We start from the raw sequence: 27,880 nt of genomic DNA, 5'->3' as shown, positions 1-27,880 counted from the left end.
TATACTTTTCCAAATATACACGGTGACATATGGAATCAAGGATGTGAGAGAGAAATGGAAGTCAAGGATAACTCTAAGATTTTGACTGTGAATAAGTAAAAGTATGGCATTCTCATTTACTAAGATAGAGAAAACTACAGAAAAACAGATCTATCTAGAGTAGAAATTAGATTTGAGACATGCTAACTCTGAGATGCCTAATTAGACCTACAGTTTGGAGGTATCAAGTAGGTTGTTGACTATGAGTCTAGAGTTCAGGGTGAGTTCAGGGCTGGATGTATAAATTTTGGAATCATCAGCATATCGACTGCATTTAAAATCAAGATGCTGGATGAGGTCATCTAGGGAATGAGCAAAGACAGAGAAAAAGTCAGAGGACTGAGCCCTGGAGCACTTCAACATTTAGAAGGCAGATGAAGAGGGAGCCAATAAAGCAGATGGAACATTAGTGATCGGTACTGTAGGAGGAAAACCAAGAGAGAATGGAATCTGAAAAGTCACCTTAAAAGCTTAAGGAAGAAAGTGTTTCAAGAGAAGAGCAATCAGTTGTGTCAGATACTGCTCTGAGACTGTGAAAGATGGAGACTGAGAGTTGAGCATTAGATTGGCCTCTTGACAGTCATTGTTAACCAAGAAGGAGCTGTTTTGTAGGGACAAAAGCCAAATTATAGAAGGGTCTAGAGAGAATGGAAGGAGGTAAACTTGAGTCCTAAGTATAAACTGTTCTTTTAAGTGAGTTCTGAGGTGTGAGATGCAGTGAAATGGGGCAACAGCTGGAGGGCTTCTTTTCCTAAGATGGTAGATGTTATAGTGTGTTCAGGAGCTACGGGGAGTAAGGCAAGTGGAGAAGGAAGAATTGGTGATGTGGCAGAGAAGGGAGCGTAGGGAGGGGGAGGGATCTCGTGGAGGCTGTTGCCCTGTGTAGAAGTACAGGCAGGTCATCACGTGTAAATATTTCATGTTGACCAATAGAAGAATACACTGAACGCACTATACTCCATTTAGGAAGGCCAAGATTGGACAGTATGTTTTAGAGAAGTTTATTGTCAAATGGTTTTATAAAGTACAAGTTTAAGGATCATTCTGCAACTATCTAAAGAAGTTGGCTCTTAAGAATGACTCATTCTGAGAGTGCTGGATAGCTTTTATTTTAAATGCAACTACTTATAAATGCAAATATAATTTATATTTGCAAAATATTTATATAGTTATAAAAACTTTAAATTTATGAAACTCAATGTGTATAGTGAAAATATTTATGATATCCTCTTCATAATATAAATTTGTCAATGATTGTTCTTCACTTTATCTTAAGACTCTTATATGAAAAAAAATCCTATGAATATTTGAATTGAACATACCTTCCTTTTAAATCCATAAATGTAGTTTTTTTAGTTCAACTTTATAACCATGTTTTTTTTTTAATTGAGATATGATTGACATATAAAATTATATTAGTTTCATGTATATTGTAACCAACATTTAAAATTTTATTTTATATACATACATAGTGACAATGCTATTATGTATAATTTGGGAGTAATAAATTCTTGTCTTGATAAGCTCCTGTGTAGAAAAGAAAGACTGTCTTGTTCAGGCTTCTGTAACAAAAATATCATAGACCAGATGGCTTAAACAATAGAAATTCATTTCCCACAGTTATAGGAGCTGGGAAGCCCTAGATCAAGGTGACAGCCCACATGGTGCTGGTGAAGCCCTGCTTCCTAAGTTTGCTGATGGGCTGTCATCTCCTTGTAGCTTCACTTGGTGGAGAGCAGAGAGAAAGCAAGCCCTCTGGTCTGTCTTCTTAGAAGGACACTCGTCCCATTCATGAGGGCCCCACCCATTCTTATGATCTCCTAAAGGTCCCACCTCCAGATGCCATACACTCAAAGTTAAGATTTCAGTATGTCAGTTTGGAGCGGGAGACACAAACATTCAGTCCATAACAAAGAGTAATATAAAGGACACTTGTATACCCACCACTCAGTGTAAGAGTATATGGCAACATTGCCTATACATGAGTTACATTCACCTCCTTCCCTGTTTCTACTAAGTAATCTAAGGAATAAGAAGATGAAACTATCTTGAGGGTGAAGCCCTTTATTAAGTTCTTTCACCTTACACTAAAATTCTACATGGAAATTTTAAGATCTGGAGTCATTGCCAGAGGTTCTTGTTAATTGATGAATAAGCAAAAAGATTGCTTTCTTTTATAAGATCTCAAACCTGTTTTCCAACTGTATTGCAGGGTTCGAGACATGTTGACTGATGAAATCACCAAAGCAGCTGCAAAGTAAGATCCATTTATTCTCTTACCAGAAATTTTCTATAAACATTTTTTCCCCTTACAGGTATGAATAATTTCTCCTTTTCATGCAGTTCATAAGGATTTTAAAGGACTTTTTCGTTCTTTTATAAAAAATCAGTCGTTGTCCTTTCTCATATGCAGTTAATTCTTACTACATGTCTTTCTGTGAAAATACAGAGAAAACAGTACAGGCACATAACTTTTACATCAAAGATATGTCCATGTTGTACACTTTACAAAATGCTCTGTGCTATGGCTTAGATTTAAAGGATTGCAGTTTAGTACGGGGGAAGAAGTCTTTGCTAATGTGAGTTATGTCTGTTTTACAAATAGATTAAATCTCAAGTGTGAGCCAGTAAATAATTTAAGGCAGAGCCTTTTATTCTCCTGGTGCTATTGGACCAAGTGTATCTAAATATTGAATTTTTTAATACTAAAAACTAATGTGAAGACTCAGTTAAAAAGGCAGTTTCTATCATATCTTTATGATTCCTTTAACAAAAATAGCTTGAGCATTACTACCTTAAGGCTTTTTATTTATCTGAAGCCACCTCTCACTGAGAAAATTATACCCTAGTGAACTTGCTTGAACAATCTCTTCAAGTCCCTTTGTTAGCATGCTGCCTAATTTTTCCTGGTAGTAAGTTACATGTCAGTTACATACACTTCTTTTCACTATTCTTCTTAGTTGCTGCCATTTCTGTTTGACTTCCTTTCTTCTTATTCACCAAATAATATAGATATACCTTTGACCTAGAGGATTTCATATGTACTGAAAGTCCATATTATCTAGAAATATTTAACTACAGTATAGTTGATCTCTCTCATTTCCCAGAACCTTCTGTAGCTAAATAGGCTTTGCCTAAAAAAAGATAAAACATAATCTACCTTAGAATTCACTTTCCACTGGCAGTTTCTTACACAGATAGTTTGCTGTAAAATCTGATCTCGGTACCTGATCACTATTCAGCCTCATGTCCTCTGAATAAAGGGAAAGAGAAGTGGTAATCCTCCCCTACCCTCAGTTCTGTGGGCAGCCCTGGGAAATACCTGCTGACGTATCTGTTGACAAAATGAAAACTAAAGTACAGAGAGGGTTCCATAGGAACTCATTTGTGTCTGCTTCTGTAGTTTGGTGAATTGCAGACACAGTGGGAGAGCTTTCAGCTTCTTATTGGAGGGGAAGAGGTGCTGGGATGGGGACCGCCTTTAACCTTTACCTTTCATAGTTTATTCTATTGAATAGTCTACTTAGTTCCTGTTAAAAACAATGCCCTGACGTTTGCAACAAAAGCTCAAATGCTGAAGAAACTAGCGTCTTTCTATTAAAACAGACTGTAATTTTGCCTCTGCAGTAGCTTTTGCAGATTCCATTCTAAAATTTTATTTCACCAAGACTTTAATCTTCAAATCTGCAAAGCATCATTTCATGACTAAGTGTGTTCACATTCCCAGTGATATTGAGTACCAATAATTTATGTTCTCATGGTGTTACCTTTTCATCAAACATTTCAAAGTATTTTATAGGTCTTTTCTTATTAAAACCATCCTGACAATACTAGGGATTCACAAATGAGCAGGAGATAGTTAAGGTCCAGAGGCTGAGAGATTAATGATAGAGAGGAAGAAAAAAATCACTCTGCTGCCTTCTCTTTACTTTTTCCCACTGGCTTCCTCCAAATATGTGAGGACCCCCTTATCACCTCCTGCCAGTTTAGTCTTCTGTTCCTTGGACTGTGGCCGCCTTAGGTGGTGGTGGTTGTCGTTTTAGTCACTAAGTCATGTCCAACTCTTTTGCATGGACTATAGCCCACCAGGCTCCTCTGTCCATGGGATTTCCCAGGCAAGAATACTTGAGCTGGATACGATTTCCTTCTTCAGGGGATTTTTCCAGCCCAGGAATTGAACCCATGTCTCCTGCATTGGCAGGCAGGCAGATTCTTTACCACTGAGCCACCAGGCTCCTTTGGGCCAATGTAGGGCTTGTTTTGTTCTAAGGCGTAAATTAAATGTAGGAAGTAAAACACTAGTTACAGGATTAGACTGATGTAAGTTTATTTTTGTTGTTAATAATTAAATAGGTTTGAACCTAAGATAAAAATCCCCAAAGGAGTGGGTCACTTCACTAATATGTAATGTAATACTTTGTCCCTAAGAAAGCATCAGTGTAGCTCATCCTTCCTTGAGCTTCTTAATTAGGTTAATGGCATCCGTTTCAAAGGACAATTTAATTAAAATGTCAGTGGTGTTGCCTAGATAAATACTGTACTGATGCTGACATGTTATTATGCAAATTAGTCACCGCTACTTGACTGGTTGGGGATAGTTACGGTGATCAACAAGGTGAAGCGTTTTTGCTGAACAAATTCTAGAGTTTCACCTGGCTAGCTCCTCCTTGAATATGTCTCATGAGTATGTATGGAGTGTATTCTCTCTGTAAGTCACTACGTAAGGCCTGTGGGGAATGTAAAGATGATGAAGAGCTAGTCACCATGCCTTTATGAACATGTAACTTGGCCTAAGCATACCTTGTGTGGCTGTTTTTTTTTTTTCTATTCAAAGATTAATGTACAGATATGCTTTTAGTCTGCATCCAAAGATCTAATTACCAGTGACTTTAAATATATTTTTCTCCATTTTACAAAAACAATACATGCTTCGTAATGTAAAGACCAGTGAAACTTTTCAAATACAACTATTTGGGGCACTGTTTTAAAACTGAGGATAAATTCTCTTTTAGAATTTTAGGGTTAAAAAGACACTTTATGTCATCTTGACAATTTTTTTTTAATATGGACCATTTTTAACGTCTTTATTGAATTTGTTACAATATTGCTTGTTTTATATTTTGGTTTTTGGTACACAATAGCTCCCCAACCAGGGATCAAATCTGAACCCCTTGCTTTGGAAGACGAAGTCTTAACCACCGCACTGCCAGGGAAGGTCCAGACCAATATTCTTGATTTAGAAGATTTGTTATGCAATTTCTGGTGACCATCTAAGAATTTCTTCAGGGTGATACATTCACTGAGAATTTAAAACTTTTTTTAAAATCTAACTTCAGGGATTCATGATCATTTTTGCAGAACAGACTTCAAGATATTCTCAGCTAAAGGAAAGAGAGAATATTAGAAATAAAAGATTTAATTTTGATTTTAACTGGTTGTCTGGCTAGGGCACCTGGGAATGCCCATATCTTGCCTTACTTACTGGTATTTTATTATTAACTATAGGAGTTGCCAGTAATCCTCCTTGAAAAACTCCTTCAACCTCAAGTCTTCCTTTCTGTTCTTTCCCCCTGCCCCATCCCACAATATAAATGTTGTCTTATCAAACATATGACAGGCCTCTTAGAGAAATGATTGGAGAAGGAGTAAACAAAATGACCCAGAGTACAAAGCCTTACTGAGTTTAATCAACCCTAGAGTGGGAGCGGGAGAAAGAAGGAAGGATTGGATGAATTGATAGATGGAAGAACTTGATAACGACGAGTCCCGAATTCCATTCTTACCAAATGGAAACCAAAATGCAAGAACACAAGTTTATACTAACCTGTTAATGCCCACTAACTCACATGTTTGGTCATGACTGTGGCCTAGGGCTGGATGTACTAGACTTGCCTGGGGAGCAGATCTGGAGATCCACGCATCAGTTCTCTTCCTGCACCAGGGTAAGCAGGGAGTCATTCTCAGATGTACGCATTGGTTCAAGTTCAGGTCCAAGGTCCAGGTTCAGAGAAACATTCTCTGTATTTATAGGAACCCGGCTTCTCTGGTAGCTCAGATGGTAAAGAATCTGCCTGCAATGCAGGAGACCCCAGTTCCATCCCTGGGTTGAGAAGATCCCCTGGAGAAGGGAATGGCTGTCTACCCCAGTGTTCTTGCCTACTGAATCCCATGGGCAAATCATGGGATCACAAACTGTCAAACACAACTGAGCGACTAGCACTACACACAATCCTAGGACTAATTGAGAACTGAAGTATCTGGTGGTAAGGGTACCCTGTTGCCTGAGTTCTGTTATGATGGAGTCGGCAGGCCAAGAGCATGTCATCAGTGACCCCCTGGGGACTTTATTCGGTAGGAGGACTTTGGAATTATGGAATAATATTAAATGTACATTTTCAAGTAGTAAGTATATTTAAGAGATTCAGTTTTCTTGATACCAAATTCAGAAGTCAAACTGAAGATTTATTGCCAATATTAGAAAACTACCATTTGGATGATATAAGAAGACATCTCTCAATCCAAATTGCCTGAGAACAAGCCTTTTTTGGATCTTCTCTAGGGGCTCTGAATCATGTTACAGAATGACTCGAAGGTTGCTGGCTTCGGCATATTAAGAGAAAGAAGGAGAAAATGATAACGATGGACGAGAAAGCCGCCAGTGGGTCGAGTTGCTAGTGAAGGGTGCCTTGTGAAGCAATTCACTAGAAGTTGGTTCCACATACCAGTGCTTTAGAAAAGCCAGGGACCAATTCCATTCTGTTGGGCTTATTCACATAACTGTCCTTGGCTGGGTTTCTAAAATAAATCCGTACATGTATATTGACTGAAGATGATGCTGAAGAAGATGGCTTGGGAAATGTAAGGTCAAATGATGAAATAAAAAATTTTAGGGAGAAGGAGCTTAGATATCTGAGCTGGGGCTTTTTTTAGGTTCCCCAAAGCATAATGACCATACATTTATAAGAAGAGTTAAAAATTAACACTAGCATCAGAAGAAGGACAGAAGCTTCTAACTCCAGGGAACAAACAGACCTGCATTTCCAAGGCTCTGTGAAGGGGTGGAAGTGCTTTTTGACCTCATCTGCCTTCCCTATAATAGCGCCTTCTCTTCTCCTGGTTAATGCCCCCAAATCCTCTCTTGGGATCTTTTTCTTTTTAAACAGAGACAGCCCGGTGGTCAAAGGCAACGCGCTGTTAGCCTTAAGCAGCCTCGCTGTCGTCGTTTCCAAACATGAAGTCAGCCTCTGCTCAGACTCTGACGGAGTCCTGGAGGTGAGTTAAGGGTGATTAGAACCAACTGGCTTTGGTTGTGTAACGTGTGAAAAGTGAGACTTTTCCTCAAGCCTGGCCCTGAATTTAGGAGATTACCGTCATGGGCTGTGCTACCCGATGCGCCTTTATACCAGAAGCCTTGGTGTCCTCTAAAACTCTTTTCTTCGCTGCTTTTCTGTTTTGCTTTCTCCATCACAGTTAAGTGGGCATTTCCATTTGAAGGTGCCAATTTTATGCAACAGGGGTTGTCTTTCTGTGATTACATCATGGTAACCAATCTTAGGAGGTTAACTAGGCCTACTGAAAGTGAACAGTGCTGTCAAAAAATGATAAATAAGCAGTGTTTACTGACTGCAAAAAATCGCACTTTGCATTTTAATTGTAGATGTCAATGAGAAAGTGCCTATTCATTTTTGCAAGGCATTTATTTCTTAATTAAACATGTAGCAAGCTGACCAGTGTTCATTTTCAATGTACTTTTTCAGATAATTCATATCTGTCAAAATAAAAAAGCTTGGATTCATTCTCCTTTTAAGCCCCATTATCTGGTAGCTATCATTATCTGGAGACAATATAGTCAAGTGGTTGAAAAACATAGTCTTTGGCGTAGGAGTAGAGCTAGTAAACACAGGTATTAGGATTTAAATCCTATTGTTGTCTCCTCACCTTTCAGAGCCTATTTGCCATCTGTAAGATGGGGATAATAGTACTTACCAGACAGGATTATTGTTAGGATTAGATGAAGTTATATATGTAAGGTACAATGGCTGGTAAATACTCAGCAATAGTAACTGTTATCAAGAGCATCAGTATATACTTCACCACTTCTTGTTGCAAACAAATGAGCTTTTTTTCAATGCTTTTCGGCCTATCTCTGTCCCCGCAGAGTGCCTTTTGGACCGCTTATATTCTTTTTTCATGGTATGGTTTTTTGATTCCTTTTTTTGGTGGGTTCTTTGGGGGCAAGAAACCAACTCTTAATTTAAATTAAAAATGGAGCTAGAAGAAAAAGGAATCTGGACATGCACAGAATTGAAGGCAAAGCTTAAAAACCAAGTTGGGAGAAGAACAGGGGTCCAGGCACAGGTACTGATGAACCATCTCTGCAGACTACTCCTATTGGGATGGATCAGCTCTAGTCACTTACTGTCTTTGCATCGCTCCCTTAAAATTTGGAATCCCATGAGTCCCAGTCCTACACTTTCGGCAGGGTAGGATGAGTTGCTTGATTGAGCATTTAACCAGGCTTCAAATTCTGAAGGAGGGAATTCCCCACAGGGTGCTCTTACCAGTAAACAATAATGCTATTTGGCAAAATCTCTTCATGTATATTACACGTGGAGAAGAGATGAAGACCAAGGGATTATTGCATGAAGGACAAAAATGTAGCTAGTTACCATATGGTAATTTAAGGCCAGAATCTTATTTTAATAATGAGGAAGATGAAAATCTTTTAGACAGGAAATGTTTCGTATCCTTGAAAAAGGTATGGAATACTTTAGCAGAAGCAACATGCTAGGTAGATCTACAGCCTAAAAAGTAAACATGCCTTCCTAGGACTCCTTTATTTTGGTGTTATTTATGTAGGACTACCAGTGGTGCAGGATGTTTGCCTCAGTAGTAACTGGAGATCTAGCTCAGAGTTTGAGCTCTAGGCTCTCCTGTTCTCTATTCCCTGAATCTGTGTCCTGTCCACAAAGCACATAGTCCACAAAACATTGAGAAGCCACCCAAGCCAAAGACAGGGCTTTTCTTTTACTCTTGATGACCTCGCCTTTGACTTTTACTCAGCATGAAGGCAATGGCACCCCACTCCAGTACTCTTGCCTGGAAAATCCCATGGATGGAGGAGCCTGGCAGGCTGCAGTTCATGGGGTCGCTAAGAGTCGAATACGACTAAGCGACTTCACTTTCACTTTTCACTTTCATGCTTTGGAGAAGGAAATGGCACCCCACTCCAGTGTTCTTGCCTGGAGAATCCCAGGGATGGGGGAGCCTGCTAGGCTGCCATCTCTGGGGTCGCACAGAGTCGGACACGACTGAAGCGACTTAGCAGCAGCAGCAGCAGCAGCATGAACTCAAGACCTCATTATTTGACTAAAGTTGAAATTTTCAAACTTCATTCAAATCTGCATTTGAGCAACAACTGAAGATCTTAAGAAGCAGATCTTCTTTGATTCAAGGAATTAATTCCAAGGATTCTTAACACTATTTCAACTTTTACAGTACCACCTGGGTGTTACCGTGTGAATTAATGAATGTTTTTTGACATCTGTTGTCATGAATGATTTTTAAAACCAAGTTCTCTTTTTATTGAGTTGGGTTTTGTTGTTGTTGTGTTTGTTTTTTCTTCTCTTTCCTCTTCTTTTCCAAACTGAAGATCATCTATGTTTTCATATCTACTTGACTAGGCAGTTGTTGTGATGATGTGTGAATGGTAAGTACAGTGATAATAAGCAGCAAAGCTGGAAGTGGTCAAAACATTTTGTTGGCTGCTTTATTGAAATGACAAGTCAGAAAGGGAAGGTTTGATTTGCCTTCCCTGCACATCTCTCCCTTTAAACTTCCATATTATCCTCACTGAACACAGGAGCCCTGTAAGGAACTCTCAGATGGTTCTGTTCTGCTGCCCCCATCCTCTCACCTCTGCTAAGTTTTGTCTGAAAGGTAAACTTTATTTACGTGGGAGTGCAGGGGAGGATATGTATTTGTCAAATACCTGTCTACTTCGTGCGGTCCTGGCAGATGAAGTTTAGTTTTTAATAGCTCTTCATTCTTTTATACAGAAGGAGGTCATACCCGGGATCTAGAAACAATGGTTAGGTTTTTTCTTTTTTTCCCATTATCATTTCATGTTTTCCTTCATCTGCAGGTTCAGCCTCACTTCCTGTCAGTGAAAGATTGGGTTTCCATGATATTTGATACCCTTCTGGTCATCGTTGATAGCCACTACCAACCCAGAGGACACTTTTTCTCCTCATTTTATCATGTAAGTTTGAGAAACAAAAAATAATTTAGAAACTCAAGAGTTGATTCTAGGATCAATTGTTCACATGAAATCTATGATATAATGTAAATCTTGGCCTTAGCTATACATTAGATATGTTTCAACCTTGACTGTACATTACAGTCACCTGAGGAACTTTAAATATATATATATATATGTGTGTGAGATATTGATGTGTAGGCCTCACTTCTGATTTAAATGCTTTGGAATGTGTCCTGGGTATCAACATTTTAGAAGCTTTCTAAGTTATTTTAATGTATAATCAGAGGCAAGTGTTGAAGTAAAGTAAACATTGGCTGAATACGTAGGATTCTAAGTTTCTTGTCACAGCTTTTTTCATTTCAGGATATGTGACCACAGGAAGTTCAGTTCATTGGTCTGGCCCTTTGTATCCTTATTTATAAATTGAAATTATTGAACAGTATTATCTGCAGTGATTGTAGCCCCAACTTCATCTCTTATTAGTTTTGTGACCGTTGACCTGACAGCTACTTAACTTATCATCTGATTTTTCCCTTCCTGTAAAGTGAAGGTAAAAATGAGCACTTTGCCAACTTTATAAAAGATTGTGAGGATCCAATTATATAATTTATGGGAAAATGGAAAGGCAAAATGCTCTATAAATACCAAGTAATGTTGTTGGTCATATAAAAGCACCTGTTACTTAGTCATTCTCTTTCTTCACGCTTATGTGCTAAGATTTGAAGCAAATTGCAACCACACTTTGTTGGTTAGGTTTTGTTTTCCCTTAACTGGCTGTCGTGCATGCTGTATTTCTGTATCTGCATGGAATTATTTCGGTTCTACCTTATCACTATCCATTGCTTAGGGAACTATAGGGATCATGGGACAATCAGCTGAGTAGCAGAGAATTATAGCTGATTTGAATGAAAATATAGTGCAGGTCCTGAACTGTTGCTAAGATTATGAATTTAGCCTGAAACTTCATCGCCTCAGGTCTTCTTTCTGCAACATTTGTGTGCCCCTGTGTGTGCTTCTGCCCCGGACCTGGTGTGTACCCATCTAGGGCTGAGGGTCAGGAACCAGCTTTTTGACTAGAGAACAAAAAAAATTACTTACTAGATAACATATAATTATATTGGAAAATAGATTTTGCTCGAAGAAGTACTTTCCCTATGATAATCTGTTTTCTGTCAGAAGTGTTCTTATTTCTTTAACGATGGATGAAAAACTTGTTAGCTTATATGGAGGTCTTTGCAGTAGCTATATGCTTCAGATATGCAGCAGGACAGGATATCTATTAGATTTCTAATAGTGCCGCTTAGTTCTTACAAACCAGTAAAAATAATGTCTTTACTAGGCAGCTCCAGGTTGCCTCTTACCTTTATAAGTCTTGCGTTATTATACTTTTTCAAACCGCTATTTCAAAAGCCACTTCCTTTATTTCCTTTGTCCTAGCAGCTGGGTCATTTTAAGTAGCATTGTCATTATAATAGCGCTGTATTAACTTAAAGAATCCCTTAGCACATGTTTGCTTTTTATCCTTAAAGGACTAAAGCTTAGAGAGCAAATGAGGATAGAATTAAAAACACTTTTTAATGTGTTTTGACTGCAAGGGACAACACGGCCTTTATTGTGCGTCTGCAAATTTGAAGTGGGTAATGCTCAGGAATGATCAACGGGCTTTCTTCCTCACTTGAGACATATTGATAAATGTATATAATGTCTGGTGGAACTCTCTAACGCAGGATTCTTGTACAAGCTGTTCAGATTCAGCTGCCCTGTCATTTTATTAGGGCTGTTATTCATTTCTTTTCCCATAATTGCATATAGGAAAGGAGCATTATAGTGCTCTCCATTTCATTTTGAATAGCTGGGTATTGCTTTGTAACCAGAGGCTTTTAGGATTTCAACTTCCTTTTTAATTAAAAGGAATTAACCCCCTGTAGGAAATAATCCATCTACTGGGAAACGTTCCCACCAAAATTTTTGGGAGATCCGCCAATAGCTCCCTGTGCTATACTTACACTTATCCTTCTGTAACTAAACTTGAACTGCCCCCACCCTAACCCCTTTTCTCTCTCCCAGAAAACTCCTGGCTTCCTGGACATGTACAATGTGACTCGGTGGTTTCTCCAAGCTTGGATAGCTTCACTTGGAGCTTTTTCATTATATACACATGTGGGCTTTCAAAACACCAGAACTGTTTCAGGCTTTATAGTGAGGGAATGCACACCCATTAAAAAGAGACACTGTTTTTGTTTTTTCAAATTTAAAAGGATATTATTAGTTAACCAATGGCTTAGCAGCAAATTGTTTTCCTAAGAGTAAAAAGGTAACTTGTAGATAAACAGGGAAATATATTTGTTTCTTTAATAATTTTTTTGGGGTGGCGAGGGTGGGTTTAACAGAAGCTTGTATTGTGTCGTGCTTTCGTGATAGGTGTGCTTCCTTCATGTTTTAAACAAAAGGCCAACCCCTTGCTTTCTTTCTCTGGCATGTCCTAGAAATCCTATTCCGGTGAAAACACGGCCAGTGCCATTGCCCGTTCCGCGGCCGCCACGGCTTTGTCTCTCCTTGTGCCAATTTTCATTATCTCTTGCAAAGAGAAGGTTGAGGAAATCCTGAACATGCTGACTGCCAGGTTACCTGGGAAACCAAGGGCTGACGAGTCTCAAGCCGTGCAAATCCACATGGGCCTCGCACTGGGGATGTTTCTCTCTCGCCTGTGTGAGGAGAAACTCAGGTACAGTTTATTAAAATATTCCTCTTTTTCCTCTTTGTGACTTAGGTGATTGATTTCTGTCTCTCTCTCTCTCTCTGTCTCTCTCACACACACACACACACTCACTCAAATCATATCTGAGCTATTTGTGGTGCTAAACTTTTCAATTTGAGCAGGTTGATCCTTTTTTCTCTTTTATGAATGAATTTGTCTCTCTCAAATACCATCACAGAGATATTCATATGTTTTAAGGGTTGCTTTTTTTTTTTAAGTGATTGAGTGAAAATCATTTCACATTTAGATGAAAGCCCTGTGTAATAGACATGAGGAAAGTCTAATCATATGGTGCTATAAATTTTAAAAAGCATCTTTTCCTTCTGGTTTATAAGGGTGAAAATAACTGCTCATTCATTGATATCACTATAAAATGGGAGGAAAGATTGGGGTAGCCCTGTGCCTGAGGGTGCGGGCATTGCTGAATCACCTGAGAACTGCATGTACTGGTCTTAAGTATTGCTTTTATCCTGTGCCCTGGCTACATTTTAGTAATCCTTAAAGAGTCTTAATCTGTGCATATTATACTGGGTGCTTTATTCAGTTTGATTGCTCATTTGCAGACTGCTAGCTTTACTCTTGAATGAAGCTAATAGAATATCAAAGACCCAGGTGGAAAATTCCACTAGTGAAAAAGTTTCCTTGTGCACGAATCGACTTTAGTTTTGGTGTTCATTATATTTATTCTTTATTTTATAACTGATCTTAGAATTTTTATATCCAGATTGATGGTAGTGTGGTACAACATGAATATTTGAAGATCATGAATCTTTAGATGTCACTGATTTGGAATTTCAGCCCCATTTTCCTCCATTGGAAATAGTAGGGCCGGTGGGGAGAGGCATTCTATTCTGATGTTAGCAGTCCTGATGCTTCCCTAGCTGGCAGAAACCATCTGTCCAAAGGCAGGAAATGGTGTTGATGTGGGTAAATTAGATGACATTATGCTATATTTGGGAGAAGGCAATGACAACCCACTCCAGTACTCTTGCCTGGAAAATCCCATGGACGGAGGAGCCTGGTAGGCTGCAGTCCATGGGGTCACTAAGAGTCAGACACGACTGAGCGACTTCACTTTCACTTTTCACTTTCATGCATTGGAGAGGGAAATGGCAACCCACTCCAGTGTTCTTGCCTGGAGAATCCCAGGGACAGAGGGCTGCCGTCTGTGGAGTCGCACAGAGTCAGAAACGACTGAAGTGACTTAGCAGCATGCTATATTTAGATTTCTGTTTGAAACCAGTGGTTAAGTTTACATTTGTTAATTCCCATAATTTTGTGCAAACTCAGTATGTGAAACCTTTATGAGAACTGCTGTGGATCTAGGGAAATACTATATTTCAGATGATCATTTTCAGCCCTTGGAAACATCTATGGAATATTTGGGAAGATAGGCTTAGTCTTTGTGATCATAAATGAAACGTTGCCAGAATATTCATTTTGTTCTCTTCACCAGTATTAGTATACACAGGCCTGGTTCTGGACACAAACAAGAAGCTGCCCTTTGCATACGAATGGACTGTTACTTATCTTGTGTGTGAGTGGTAGAACACAAAGTATTTTTAAAGATTTAAAACTTGAAAGTGACTCCCCCCTCCCCGCTTTGCTTCTGTGTTACAAATGGCAGTCTCTTCACCATCTGTGTTCATGTTCTTCCTTCAGTATCTTTTCAAGCTACATGTTTTACAACTAAAAATGAGCCATGGCAGTTTTTAATTCCAGACAACTCATTTCATCCTGTCCTGGCTCTCGCTCTCTTCTTTTTAGTTTAGGAGGAGATGCTGCTGGTTTTAGGGTTTGACAGACTTGCATATTGTGGTAAATTTAATTTTACTACATGGAGAAACCTACAGTGATTCTCCTAAAGCATCCTTCCCTGGTTCTTAAGTTGCCTTCCACCCCTATCTGCTGACTTGACCACATCTGCAGGAAACCCTGGGGAAGAACAGCCAAAAGCTCTTCCTCTGGCAGAGTGCCCACGGTGTAACTGCAGATTTTACCTTTGCCATAATGATCCTGCATTGATAACATTCTCCTTCTGGTTGGTGTTTTAGTACTGCAGACATTAATGTAATTATTCATGGTTCCCACCTTACTATTTCACAATGGTGGTGGTTTTAGTTGCTAAGTCATGTCCAGCTCTTGTGACCACCTGGACTAGCCCACCAGGCTCCTCGGTTCGTGGAATTTCCAAGGCAAGAATACTGGAGGGGGTTGCCATGTCCTTTTCTAGGGGATCTTCCTGACTCAGGGATTGAAACTGGGTCTCCCACATCTCAGGTGGTCTCCTGCATTGCAGGTGGCTTCTTTACCAACTGAGCCCCCAGGGAAGCCCCTATTTCATAGAAGTAGGAAATGAATTAGGGAGGTCCTAATTTCATAGAACAGGGGAATCTGAAATATTTGTCTTTTGGTACTAATAAATATTTTATTAGATAATGACAGTCTTTACCAGGTAATGACATTTTTGGAGAAAATTTCTATTTTTCCAAAACTAAAGTATTTTGGGGGCTACTAACTCTGAATAATCAATGACATCAAATAAGTGGCCCAAAATGGCCCTTTATGACAACAGGATCAGGACAATATCTTGGTCTCAAAAATGAAAAGTCACTTTGTGTAAAAGAATTTTGACATTCAAACCATTTTTTTTTCTTGCTAAGGCTTATGAAAAATCTCCTGAATTTCAATTCCAGTCTAGAATTTATTCAGAAAAGCATATTATTCCAAAGCTTGCTTCTGTCGTAACTCCCAGAGGATTCTATTAATAGTTCAGCCTCTTTAGCATTTGTTTAGGATATTTAAGTATACTTTGCTCCAGAGAACATCTATAAGACTTACTTAGTTAAAACTATTAAAATTGTGTGTGCTTGTGTGCGTGTTTTCTCATCACAAAATGTAATCCTTCACCCCAGGCAAAACCTCTATAGTCTTGGTTGGAGAGGATATTACTTAAAGTGCTCTCTGGCTGGCTGGCATTCCTGGAACTGCATTCCACTCAGCATGGTCCAAGACTGCAGCCAGAGAGCTGAAATGCAGAGACCCCTTGATAATAAAGTGTCGGTGATGAAGCCCACAACTCTGCCTGAAAGAACAGACAGAGCTACCTTTTAAGTTTTGTTTTACCCTAGAAGTCATAGTCCTCACTAAGTTCTCATAGTTACAAAATCCACATCAATTGCTTTATAACGGCAGAAAAATAAAGGGCCGGGTTTTTTCCACATCTTTAAAAAAAAGAAAATAGAACTGAAAAACCTCCATATTTGACACATAAAATCAGAAGTGCCAGATGGATCTGGAATGAGCATTGATGGCATCAGCTGAGCAGGTTAGTTCATCCTCTGAGGAAAGTCACCTTAGCGTTTCTAGAAATATTCTTTTTGGAATTCTGAGCTCTTGTTTTTCAGTGATTTAAAATTTGAGTGAGCTGAGAAAATTCAAAACACGGGTTTGCAAGTAATGACAATGTTTCAGAAACCTAACTATTGAATGAATTCTTTGACTCAGTTTCTCTGTCTGCAGGATATGTGTGCATCATCGGTATCGTTGTTTGCTACTTTCATGTTTTTTTAATGAAATGATTTTCAGTAATATACTAAGAGCAAAATATTGCGTAGTAAATATGTTGGAGAGTTGCATGATTTTCAATAACTCATTTTTCGCTCTTGGTCTTCACCCAGTGACATATCTAGCCAACAGATGAACCTTCTTCTGATGAAGTCTTTGGATGCCCTGGAAAACTGCTGCTTTGACCCTAGTCTTGAATACAAGTATGTTGATTCCATTCCCTCTCTGATGCTCAGAGATTGGATCTTTCTTTGCTATAAAACGTTTCATTCTATGGTGAAATATTTGTAGGACCCAGTCCTGAATTCCTTTACTCAGAATAATAATTTTTAAAAATCTGTAATTAAAGCTTATTTGTTCTGAAAACCATGTTTCAGAAAATAGACAACTTGGACAATAGACAATTGTTACCATACAGAGCAACAGATGTCATTTTGTGGCTGTCGTTAAGTTTCCAATACCTTAGATTCTGTCTTGTACTTATCATATGAGACATCTGTCTGGGGATGTGTATGTATGATAACCTTTTTAAAGACCTGTTGAAAATATTCTTTGAATTTGATTTGACTAAGAGAGGCTTTGACTCATAATTTAGATTTCCTTATGAAATCGTGTCAGAGGCATCAAAATGGAAACAAACAGAGGTTACACCAGGCATTCCCACCCTCCTCACTATTAATAGATCCCTTCCCCAAAAGAAGCTTTGTGCATTTTAAAGATTTTCTCTATTAAACTAATATCTTAAAATTTATTTCCTCATTCCAGTTATAAAAAACAAAAACAAAAGAGAATAATCAGAAAAGAACCTCAAAAAACGGTGTTAAACATACTGGTTTAGTGAGACATTGAATGCTTTGTCTCATCCATGTGGTGTGTGTGGGAAGAGAAACGCAGTGTTATTATGCCCTCTGAAATACTGCACCAGTGAGAACCTGCACTGGACCTTTTTGGACCTTCTTATGTTTTGGAAGCTTGTGTTTAGATCTTCTGGGGTTGAAGTTAATAGGAAACTCAACAGATTATAAGCATCTATTATAACCTAGTATAACTTCCAATCTATTAATTCATGTCCTTCATACTATCATGGGTACTGTTCAAATATGAATTACATCAGTGTTTACCCAAATTATCAGTGTTTAAATGTCTGGCCTTTAGGAATTGATGATCTAAAGTGACCTCCATACCATCTCACCTGTTAAGTTCAGACTTACAAGAGCGTAATGGTAGAAGTACTGAACGTATCACATATTTCATCACGTGTAAGTGAAGTCAGATCTTCACGGGAAGCCCGAGTTCGATCCCTGGGTCGGGAAGATCCCCTGGAGAAGGAAATGGCAACCCACTCCAGTACTCTTGCCTGGAGGATCCCATGGAGGGAGGAGCCTGGTAGGCTAAAGTCCATGGGGTCGCAAAGAGTCGGACACAACTGAGCAACTTCACTCTCTCACTCACAAATATGAGATCTTTCACATGCAAGCTAAGGTTGAATAAGAACCCCTGATATGCACCTGCTTTATCACCCTTTAAAGTTGAATACTTCAGAGATGAGATGACATGTTAAGAGTATGGTTGTGAGTATGGGCAAAGAAAGAGTTTGGAGGCATAATTGAAGTCTCAAATTTTAGAGAATGATTAATGGAAGGGCTAGGGTCCTTAACTGTTTTGGGGGCTGATGAAGATTTTTGAGCCTAATTCACATGTTGGTGTTGTTGCCTTTTACAACCAAGGAGTAAGAAAAATTTCTCTCCCTTCCCCTCCCCACTTCCTTCTTTCTCCTGCCTGGCCCCAAACGTGTTCAACATATCTGTAGCTCTGGGTGTTTAAAGCTGGGGGGTGGGGAATGTGATTAGCCTGCTGTAAACTTTCAGGTAGTTGGAACAATCAGGAGTGACTCTCGTGTATTGTCTCCACTAGTTTATAGGAATGTTGTTTGAGTATAGGGAGGACCATGGAGATAACTGAATTAGCCAAAGTAGAGATATTTATACATCGAAAACCTTCATATGTCTAAGCATATTTAACTTTAAAATTAATATAGTAATTAAAATTACTATATTATAAAAATTTAAAATTTTTATAATATAGTAATAAGATTCTTATTTCTTCATTCTTACCTCCTTTCTTTATTCTTGAAAGTGTTAGTTGCTCAGTCATGTCCAACTCTATGGAACCCCATGGACTGTAGCCCACCAGGCTCTTCTGTCCATGGGAATTCCCCAGGCAAGAATATTGGAGTGGGTTGCCATTTCCTACTTCAGGGGATTTTCCAGGGATCGAACCCACGTCTCCTGCATTGGCAGGCAGATTCTTTACCACTCAGCTGCATGGGAAGCCCTGATTATACCCTAAATATTGATACTAAAGCAGGAGTCATCATCACTTCGGTTTACAGATAAAGAATGAGTCTCAAATAGGACACTGGTTCGAGGTCACACCCCTCAGTGGCAGAATCAGGAGAAAAACCCAGGTTGTCAGACTTTTCTTTCTCTTGCTTAGCACAGCATGGAGAATACATTTCAGTAGAAAGAAAAAAAAAATTGATACAAAAAGCAATTTGATACTTGACAGTGTGGTGTTGATTTCCGCCCCCCCCCCCCCCCCCATTGTGCAGATATTGCTCACCATTAAAAGCAAAACAGAAATTCTAACTTGACACAGACCTGAATGCTTGGCTCATGGCACAAAATATTCCCCCATCCAGTGAGGTTACAGGAGTCTGGTCCTCCCTCACCTGAAATACTGGAAGTATTACCTGGAGGCAGTTAATAGATCTAGGAGCATGCTGCCTCAAGTGATAGAATTCACCCAAAGCAAATTCACCACCACCTTGGATTTAATGGACCTGTCCCTGCTGAGAGAACGCAGCACCTGGTATTTGGGGTCCTATCACTTACATTTTGCTGCCATCTAGTGGTATTTATTGGACATTGCAGTCCTCCCAGCCCTAACAAGTCATGTTATCCATCGATGACCTGAGCATTGGTTAATTACTATTGAGCTTTTACAAATATAACATTTGAATAGCACTTTGTAAAGGGCAAAGCGCTATACAAATGTTAACTTATATTAGAACTAATTATTAGATGGCCTACTACTTAATCTGCAGAATAACCTACAATAAACTAGGGAATTAAAGATTCATCTCTGGTTAATTTTAGAAAAATATATCATGTCTCAGTTGATATAGCAACATACATGTCAGAATTGCATAGATCTTAAGACTCAGAATTTCTTTTTGCCAGTGATATTTTAATACTCTTGGATAAGAGATTCAAATAAGTAATGACATAATGGGGCATACCATTTTAAAATTCAAATTCTCTTCATCATTTGTTAGTATTCTTATAAGGGATTTATGTTAGCAAGTCTAAAACCTCAAATTTGTATCTAACATAATTTATTTCATCTGTTTAAGACACCATCTACACAACTCCTTTTTGTTTTCAATAGACAGAAAGATGTGAGAGCTACCTCTGCCCAAGTTAATCTCAGTTTAGAGCTGGTAGAGCAGTGAACTTAGAATGAGGCAAATGTGTAGAAATGCTAAACTAAGCACCTAGGAGAATCTTTAAGACTTAGGACAGTCAGTTCAGTCACTCAGTCATGTCCGACTCTTTGCAGTCCCATGGACAGCAGCACGCCAGGCTTCCCTGTCCGTCACCAACTCCCAAAGCTTGCTCAAACTCATATCCATCAAATCAGTGATGCCATCCAACCATCTCATCCTCAGTCATCCCCTTCTCCTGTCTTTAATCTTTCCCAGCATCAGAGTCTTTTCCAAGGAGTCAGCTCTTGCATCAGGTGGCCAAAGTATTGGAGTTTCAGCTTCAGTATCAGTCCTTCCAATGAATATTCAGGACTAATTTCCTTTAGGATGGACTGGTTGGATCTCCTTGCAGTCCAAGGGACTCTCAAGAGTCTCCTCCAACACCACAGTTCAAAAGCATCAATTCTTTGGCGTTCAGCTTTCTTTATAGTCCAGCTCTCACATCCATACATGACTACGGGAAAAACCATAACCATGACTGGACGGACCTTTGTTGGCACCTAGGAAAATCTTTGTGGGCCCCTAGGAGAACTAGGCACCTTTGTCGGCACCTAGGAGAACTAAAGACCTAGGAGAATCTTTAAGACTTAGGACAAAAGATACATTAAAATACAGAAGATTCAGAAATCAAAAGGAAACATCAGGAATGAAGCTTTAGGACTTCCTTCTTGGTGTATGCTGGAGCAAATTAGAGTAGATGGAAACAGTTCAGAAGGTCAATAGATGCGTACAATCTAACATATTTATATTGGCACCCATATATGGTCAGCTAAAAACCATTATACCAATGGATGATAACCTTGTCCAAAAATAATTCTGCTGTGATAAGTTTTAGATAAATGTGAACTAAAAACCGGGATGTCTTTCTCTTGACCTTTGTGCCCATGGCAAAAGAGGAGGGGGATAGAGATTTTTGTGTGCCCAGAAAAGCAAGGCTTAGGTACCTGCCTATTATTTGAAAAGGATGAACCCCAGTAGTTAAGGGAGCTTTAAGAAGCATCTTTTTCCCTCATGAACCTGACACCTCTTTCCTAAGTTAGTCTGGCAAAAAATAGAAATCAGGTTTTCTTGATTGAATCTTGGATGCTATATTTGGTGAATTTTGCCTCCACTCATCAATTTTGCCTCCAACTGAACATGAGAATCAAATCTGGGGGTTTTTTGGGAGGAGGTAGGATTTTTTTCCTTGATAAATGTTCTCTCAGCTTTATTTTCTCTTGAAACTCTGCATCTGGTCAGTTCTTTAGCATTCAGTAAATGTTGGTTGAATGCCTGTCCCTGTCAAGCAGGGTGCTCGGTGCCACAAATATTGAGGAAAAAAACAGAAAAGGTACCCACCCTCATGGAGGGTGGTGAAGAATGTGGACACTAATTAAATCAACTCCCAGATAATCTTCATCAGAATTTATCATTAAAATTGTCTGAAGTGAATTAGTACAGGGTATTAGCAAAAGTAGCAGTTACTTAATCAAACAAGGAGAAGTTAAATTTTAAAGTACTAATCACATTTGCCTAACTATATCTTTGGTTTAATTTCCGGTTTTTATATTCATCAATATAGAAAGATGGCCAAAAAACTTTACTGTAGAGTATAAATGAAAACAAAGACTTTAAATCCATTCTAATCAACAGCAGCCTTTCCTCTTTCAGAAATGTGATTTGTCTCTAAAGCACATAATGTTCAGATGTTAGATGTTGATTTCACTGGTTAAAATATGCATTATGCTAGTTGAGCTTGCTGTTAAGTTCATGTAAGCCAAAACAGCAGTCTTGCCTGACTTGGAGTGTTGCTGAAGTAACTGCTTGATACAAGATTTTCTAATGCCAGATTTTTGTGCAATAGAACCTGGGAAAACACACCTGAGACATGTTGCCTTCGCATAGGCATTCCATCCTGGCATCACGCAGGGTGCCTAGAGGGGCTGGGTTCAGACTGGGAAGACTAAGAAATCTCGTCTTCTGTCTGTGCTCTTCTGGAAACTCTCTGCCTGACCTTGAGCAAATCCTGTAGCCCCTCCATCCTTCTGGGCATCTCTTATCAGAGGTGGGAGCTCCGTTGTCACAGAGGTGTCAGGGGAAGTAACTATCATGTTTGAGAAACGTGTGAGGGTCTAGATGCCAGCCAAAGATGCTATGTAAGAGTAAAATGACATAACACATAACATACGGGCACTGAAATATGTTCCTGGAGAGACGCCCTGGAATGTCTTCTTAAGCAGCAGGTAGCAGGAAGCGAGGCAAGCCAAACCAGAGTAAGGATGATTTCTGAAAAACTCAGCATTTCCTCAACTTGAAAAACAACAGTGATGATAGAAGAACTTTTTCAAAAGAGTAAAAAATTACCCTCAAGCCGCATTATCTTATCATACTGACTAGAGGTTTTCTGGGAGAACAATTCTTTTCTTTAAATGGATGTGTATTCTTTCAGGGGAATGGGGGCACAAAGCTCAGGATTCCAATTGAATTGTCACATGGGGTAACTTTTGACAAGCCTGTCATTTGTCCATTTTCTCTCCTGACCCGGTGGTACTTGGAGGGATCAGAGGGGAGAAGAGGATTAATGTCATTGTGCACAGACAAATACACAGTTTCTTTGAGACAGAAATTCCACTTGTTGAAGTTGACTAGGAAACATGAAGCTCTTAGCAGTACCTCGTAACCATGCCTTGCATTTGTTCCCCACCCTGTTATTAGTCAGATGTCCTCAGATCATACCCTGAAATTTAGGCTTTTCTCTCCTTATGCAGTTAATCAGAGTGCTCTCATCATAAGTGGGGAGGGGACCACAGCATTTCTTTAAATGCAGAGATAGAACTGGTTTGACTCATTTTTGTACCTCCTTCTCATATAGAGTTTGTCAAACTGTTTCGTTTTTTAAAAATTATTTTGTTTCAGCTGAAGGATAATTGCTGTACAAACTATCTCTTTTTAAAAATGGTTTATTTCTTTATTTTGGGGGCTACTCCCTAGTTGGGATACACAGGCTTCTCACGGAGGGGGCTTCTCTTGTTGCAGAGCACAGCTCTAGGATTCATGGGCTCCAGTAGTTGTAGTACGTGGGCTCAGTTGTTCCAAGGCATGTGGAATCCTCCTGAACCAGGACTCAACCCATGTCCCGTACTCTGCCAGGCAGATTCCTACCCACTGCACCCCCAGGGAGGAACCTGTCAAACTATTTCATGTATTTATTTGATGTATTTATCTATTTTCTCCATTGGGTACACAGCACTGGCATGAGCCATTGACACCTGTTTGGATGGTGGGTATCCTGGGGAAGGAAATAGCAACCTGCTCCAGTATTCTTATCTGGAGAATCCCCATCCACAGAGGAGCCTGGTGGGCTATAGTCCATGGGGTCGCAAAGAGTGGGGACACGACTGAGTGACTAAACAACAACAATCCTTGTGGGGGGCTTATAGGGTGTGCATGTATACCAATCTGCAGTTAAAATCCAGCCAGCTCACCTTGGGTTGTAGAGCACTGGTGACTCCCGTGATAAGTGAAGAGCGAGGGCATGGATTTCTTGTAGTTTTCACTCCTCATCTTTTTTGGCACCCAAGCACGGGCTGTATACTGGGAGTTGGACTCGTCCTATCCCTCATGAGTCACAGCGGCCAGACAGAGTCCCGAGTTCATGTGGCAGCCTCGCTTCGGAAGCTCTCCACATACCTGGATGACAGCAGGAGCCAGAGCAGAACCTTCCAGGAGGTAGGGGACCAAGGTTCCACTTCCCTTCCCTCTTCGGGCTTTTGTCTTCCTCTCGCTGCTTATTTTCTGCTTCCCCTGTTTTGGTGACTCTGAAACTAAATCCTTCCTCAATTTCAACGGGGCTAAGGAGAAAATCTGAATGGCAAACAACCTATATATTAGATCATAAGGATTTCAAATAGTGCAGCTGTTTAAATCAACTTAGACTTACATGTGGCATATAAGATAAGAGCCCTGAGTGAATACAGAACCCTAGCTCAGCATCACAAGAAGGCAGTTTCTAAGAAAGCTGCGATTTCTGGAGGAAGGTTAAATGTAGATTTTTAGAATTAGGATCAAGCCAAATATAACTTTAAGAAATGGCCAGGGATAAGCTTAAGAAGTTACAGATCCAAAAGGCATTTGATTTCTTTTTCTTTTTTTTTCATGTCAGCCAGCGTGAAAAATTATTGAGGAAATTCCCTTTGCCACACTTAATGAAAAGATTTTTCTGTGATGGCGCCAAAAATATGCAGAATCGGGATCCTGGGCCCCCGTCTGTGTGTGGACCGTGTCCACCAGGTCGTCTGAGGCCTGTGTGTCTGTGAGCCCAGGTGAAGCCTCGTCGCCAGGCTCTTCTCTCTGGGAGGTGCCTGGGCCGACCTCTTGGCCTGGCCAGATTCTCCCTCTCATTAGAGCAGATCCTATTTCTCCCAGCCTGCCCACAATCTATTGATGAGTGCATAATGGCTGCTGTGTTTCCCGGCTCGGCTCCTCTGCTTTCAGCAATAGGCCTTGTTGAATCGGTGGATTTCTTTGGTGCACAGGGGCTTGAAGTTTTGTTCTAAGACATGCACCGCATTTCCATGTTTAAAGTAGTGCAGAGCATGATTGGAAACTATGTGTTTTTTTAAGCTGAAGGAGAAAATGTCATAAGCAAGGAGCAATGTGATTAATAAAGGAAAACAAGGTTTTCATAAATTGAAGCATCTGTCTGTCCTGATGTTTTGATTTAGAAGGCCTCAAGCAAGCAGTTTTGGTTTTTCCTCTCCTCTGATTTTTGTTATCCAATTTCTACCTTAGAAACTGCCTTTCTTTTTTTCATGCTGTATCAACCAGTATGAGGAGTTGAACATTTCTACTTTGTCTTAACAGCATCTTTGTGAGGGAGGGATTCATCATGAAAATGCCAAGGCAGAGAGGGATGCGTCACCTTGATTTGGGAAAAAGGAAGCTCAAACTGATGGAGTGACTTGCTTAAAGTTACTTAGCCAGTCAGTGGTCAATTTTAGATATACACTTAAATATTCTGTTTCTACTCCCAGCATTTTTTAAAAGATTATAATATGTTCGCTTATTTATTCATTTGCATATTAAATCACACCAGTGCTCTGAAGTAAATAGTATTATCCCTATTTTACACAATTATCTGACTCTGAAACCTACCTTCCTCGTTTACCATGCTCCACTGCTTCTACTAGGGAATCTTAATGTAGCAGCGTTTTACTTCTTTGAATTTCCTCTCTTGTTTGACCTTGGATCAGAGTCCATTGCCGTTAGCAGCATCCACTGGTGATGAAACTCTACTTCTACTGTTGAAGGAACTTTTTGATTTAGTCTAAAGACCCAGGTTTCAATCTCACTTCTGTCACTTGCTAGCTTTGTGTAGTTGAGCCTCAAAACTTTTATCCAGAAAGTAATAACCCCTATCTGATAATATTGTTATGAAATATAAAAGTTGGGGTTTCCCCGTGGCTCAGCAGGAAAGAACCCACCTGCCAGTGCAGGAGACGCAGGTTCGATTTCTGTGTTGGAAAGATCCCCTGGAGGATGTACTAGCAACCCACTCCAGTGTTCTTGCCTGGGAAATTTCATGGACAGAGAAGCCTGGTGGGCTACAGTCCATGGGATTGCAGAGTCAGACACAACTGAGTGACTAAACAACAGCAGCAACAATAATATAACAACAGCAACAAATAAGTTAGGTGGCAGCACAGTGCCCAGTCTGTAGTGGGCATACTCGAATCCAATCCTTGTCCTAGGAGTAAGTGTGAGAAAGTATTCGTGTCGACTAAACCGTGTTCTTTCATTTCCCCGCATGAAGCCCCGTGTTTCTGCTGTCTTTTCTCCTCAGGTCCTTGCCTATACCCTCAGCTGTGTATGTACATCTGCATTCAGTGCCGGCATCATTGAGGCAGTGGAGGCTGAAGATATCATGAACAAGCTTCGACTGTTAGTGGACAACAGCCAGCAGGTGGAATTTCTGGTTATTTCTATGTGGGTTTCAGGCTGCTTTGAAGTCCTAGTTCTTATTTACTCTGATTTCGACTTTTTAATGAAGTATTTTTTTGTGCCCAGAAATGAGAAACGTCTAATTCTTATCCACAGCTTTAGCCAGTATCTACAGACATCTTTTTCTCTCTTTATCCCCTATAGACACTTTTTTCTTTTTTGGTATGAGTATGAACGTCTTTTTGCTCTCTCCAATTATTGCTCTGTATAAAATCTTAAAGCACATGGCTAGGGAATAGAAGAGTTATGTAAGGCTAGAGATAAAAATTCATAAAGATAAAAATACATAGAATAATCTAATCAAGTAAAACCTCCACAAATTCGAAGCAGAGAATCTCTGCTCATGACTAAATATATAGGAAAATTTAGATTACTGCAATGTAAATGAAATTCCCCTTAAAATGTTCCCTCTGAAATATTAGTCAGCCTTCAAAAAGAAGAAAATTTTGACATAGGCTATGACGTGGATAACCTGGAGGGCATTATGTTGAGTGAAACAGGCCCATAGCAAAAAGACAAGTATTGCATGTTTCTGCTGATATGAAGTACTCAGAGCAATCAGAAGTGTAGAGATGAAAAGCAGAATGATGGTTGCCAGAGGCTGAGGCAGGAGCAATAGGGAATTAAAGTTTAATCGGTATAGAACTTCAATGTTGCAAAATGAAAAAGGTTCTAAAGATGATTGGGAGTGATGGTCACACAGCTTTGTGAATGTACTTCATACCATTAACTGTTCACTTAAAATGGTTCAGTTCAGTTCAGTTCAGTGGCTCAGTCATGTCTGACTCTTTGTGACCCCATGAATCGCAGCATGCCAGGCCTCCCTGTCCATCACCAACTCCCGGAGTTCACTCAGACTCACGTCCATCGAGTCAGTGATGCCATCCAGCCATCTCATCCTCTGTCGTCCCCTTCTCCTCCTGCCCCCAATCCCTCCCAGCATCAGAGTCCTTTCCAATGAGTCAACTCTTCGCATGAGGTAGCCAAAGTACTGGAGTTTCAGCTTCAGCATCATTCAAATTTTATGTTACGTGCATTTTGCCATAATTTTTTAAAGTTGGAGGGGGAAAAATGCTCCTTCTGATTATGCATGCTCTAGAATTTCCGTGTTTGTACTTTGTTTGCTTGGTTGTTTATTTTTTAGATTTCTCCAAAGTCTTAATATTGGCCATTGTGGGTTATTACAGGATTCAGCCCAGATGTTAAGCCTATGTTGTATTTTACTGTTATTATTTTATGGTTATAGGCCTATTGGCTTACATTCAGAATAGATTTTGCCTTGTAAATCAACTATACTTCAATACAAAAATAAAGTTAATGTAAATAGCAGGAAAAAAGAATAGATCTTGTAAACACCAAAATGTAGAACTTTCATATGCTGTGCTCATTGCAGGGCTTTTTCTCCTCTTGTTTGGAGGTTGACTGGGCTTGTGAGTCACCTTGATATTTTCACTCTAACCCTCTTCTTAGAATTGGGATTGTTTGACCCATTCAATCACTAGTGCAGTGTTCTTTTCCTGATATATACCACTCACTGAAACTGAATTCCTTACAATTAGGCTGCAATTTCTATTGCAAACTGGTCTAGGTTTTTTAAATCTCTGATGTACAGATGGCAACAGAACGTGGCTGTAGGAAAGGAGCCCCTCAAAGTGCTTGTTTTGCTGTATATGAACATTCTTGATCTGTGCCAGTCTTCTTTTCTCTCACCTCTTTTTAAAATTTATTT

The 27,880-nt window shown here is 39.6% G+C and overlaps 1 protein-coding gene across 2 annotated transcripts in view; it reads left to right on the top strand.

Moving 5' to 3' along the window:
* FOCAD (focadhesin) overlaps positions 1–27,880 on the top strand; it is a 302,861-nt gene that overhangs the window by 226,882 nt on the left and 48,099 nt on the right. For both annotated transcript variants that reach the window (XM_061425184.1, XM_061425185.1), the window contains 7 exons: positions 2,252–2,296; positions 7,203–7,311; positions 10,184–10,300; positions 12,787–13,025; positions 16,739–16,828; positions 23,733–23,880; positions 25,994–26,113. In XM_061425184.1, the coding sequence (XP_061281168.1) occupies positions 2,252–2,296; positions 7,203–7,311; positions 10,184–10,300; positions 12,787–13,025; positions 16,739–16,828; positions 23,733–23,880; positions 25,994–26,113 (868 nt within the window). The remainder of the gene's footprint in view (positions 1–2,251; positions 2,297–7,202; positions 7,312–10,183; positions 10,301–12,786; positions 13,026–16,738; positions 16,829–23,732; positions 23,881–25,993; positions 26,114–27,880) is intronic.

Source organism: Bos javanicus, chromosome 8, assembly GCF_032452875.1.
Source record: "Bos javanicus breed banteng chromosome 8, ARS-OSU_banteng_1.0, whole genome shotgun sequence".
Lineage (NCBI taxonomy): Eukaryota > Metazoa > Chordata > Mammalia > Artiodactyla > Bovidae > Bos > Bos javanicus.
This window is presented reverse-complemented; position numbering and strand designations above follow the sequence as displayed.